At 33.5% G+C, this 1,796-nt stretch overlaps 1 protein-coding gene across 1 annotated transcript; it reads left to right on the plus strand.

The window, feature by feature from the left end:
- The first annotated feature begins 665 nt into the window (after nt 1-665).
- LOC110653042 (uncharacterized) lies at nt 666-1,365 on the plus strand. The gene has a single exon (XM_021808661.2). The coding sequence runs from the start codon at nt 783-785 to the stop codon at nt 1,224-1,226; it is 444 nt and encodes a 147-aa protein (XP_021664353.2). The 5' UTR covers nt 666-782; the 3' UTR covers nt 1,227-1,365.
- Nucleotides 1,366-1,796: the final 431 nt, after the last annotated feature.

The raw sequence follows: 1,796 nt of genomic DNA on the forward strand, positions 1-1,796 counted from the left end.
TATAAATGATTAATATTTAAAGGCATTTTAGAGGGTTATTATCTTCAAGGGCATGGTATTTCTAGGGTCATTATGCTATCCAGCTAACGAAGGCCGATCCTTAATATTAGAGGAGAATGAAATTGCCATAAGCTCTGCAATGAACCAACCTCCGAGGCTGTTGATGATCTTATGGGTAATGGGGTTTTTTGGTGGCTCAACTTCAGGGGAAAGTAAATGGTGTGGTGAGTCATCTTCCTCTTCGACACTGTTAGTTACTAGAAAATATATTATTATGTTTAATGTGGACATTAGGTGTCCAAATTATTACCAAAACTATTTAGGCTTCAGGCTTCACTCGATGATAGCATCAGCATGCATAACTCAGAAATCAAAAGGACAAACAAATTCATGAATAATTTGACAATGGCAGCAGGGCATGGCGCCCACTGCCCACCAACTAGATTCCCATGATAATAAAAGTTATCCATATCTCTATCGCCTCCCTGTATTCTTCTTTCTTTCTTCTTGCAAAATTGATAAAAACAAACTAATGCTGTAAATCTCCAACGGTCCAATTTCGCCATCAAGGTAAAAATATTAATTGGATGCTCATGACCTCCTCGATTAAAAAAAGAAAAAAAAATCATAGCTTACCCATCAGCCTAGGTACCCATTTGGCATTATTTACTGTATAAAAAGAAGGGTACATATCCTTGAAATTAAATGATTCTACGCCCACCAACCTTAGTCTATTCATAATACACTAGCTAGATCTGCATTTCATTTCACACCTTACAGCCATGGAAGCTCTCCTCTCCCAATTTACCTTTCTCTCAGATCAAGCCTTGCAGGACAAGAACTTTGATCCCTCAACGATAGAGGATCTAATGAAGCTTTTTGAGATAGAAGCTTACAAGTCATGGGCAGCAATGGAACTTGAGCAAGAAAATGAAGTGAAAGAAGCACAAGTAGCTATGCGAGATGCTGAGAACTATCTTGATTCTGTGATGGAAGAAGCTATGGATGAATTTCGTCAATTCGAAGAGGAAATGGAAAGGATGGCAAAGGAAGAACTTGAAAGCTTAGAAAAGAGTGCTGAGACTGAAAGAAAGATGGGAAAATTAATGGAAAAAGCTGCAACTATTGCTTCTAAGAGGTATATTGAAGCTGCCCTTAATTCTGCTACTGCTTCCATGAAATCTGCTTGGAAGGGACTTTCCTCTAACAAGGTTCATCCTTCTTGAGAGATCCATAATTTTATTTTATTTTTTTTTTAATTTTCCTTTTTAATTTCTTTCCCTAATCATGAAAGAGCCTCTAGAGTCTAGAGCGTTCTTTTTCATTGTAATAGTTGTTCTTTATTTGAGTTTCTTGTTAAAGTAATTAGTATGGCAAAGTAAAGCCCTAAAGTTATCTTTAAGAAATGGGAAATTTAATTATTCCAGGTAATTAAGAATTATTTATTCAAGAAAATTTAAAAAAAAAAAACAACTAAATGAAACTAATTACCATTATTATCTTGATTTTTTGATGGTTTTGATCTTGTATTTTACTGAAGATTGCTTGATCTCAAAACTTTAATTTACTTTCATTGAATTTCTGATATATAATTCCAGAAATCATAATTTTAAAGATTATTACAATACCACAAAAACCACTCCTAAAAAGCTAAAAAGCTAAAGTATATCATTAAAAGGTGGGCTTTCTATTTGGCCAAAATGGATTCATTTTCTATAATTCTTTCAATTCTCAATTTTTATGTTATTTTTAAAGGTTTTAAAGTAGAATTAAAAAATTAGTCTAATTCTTTATTT

The sequence above is a fragment of the Hevea brasiliensis genome, chromosome 14, assembly GCF_030052815.1.
Source record: "Hevea brasiliensis isolate MT/VB/25A 57/8 chromosome 14, ASM3005281v1, whole genome shotgun sequence".
Taxonomy (NCBI): domain Eukaryota; kingdom Viridiplantae; phylum Streptophyta; class Magnoliopsida; order Malpighiales; family Euphorbiaceae; genus Hevea; species Hevea brasiliensis.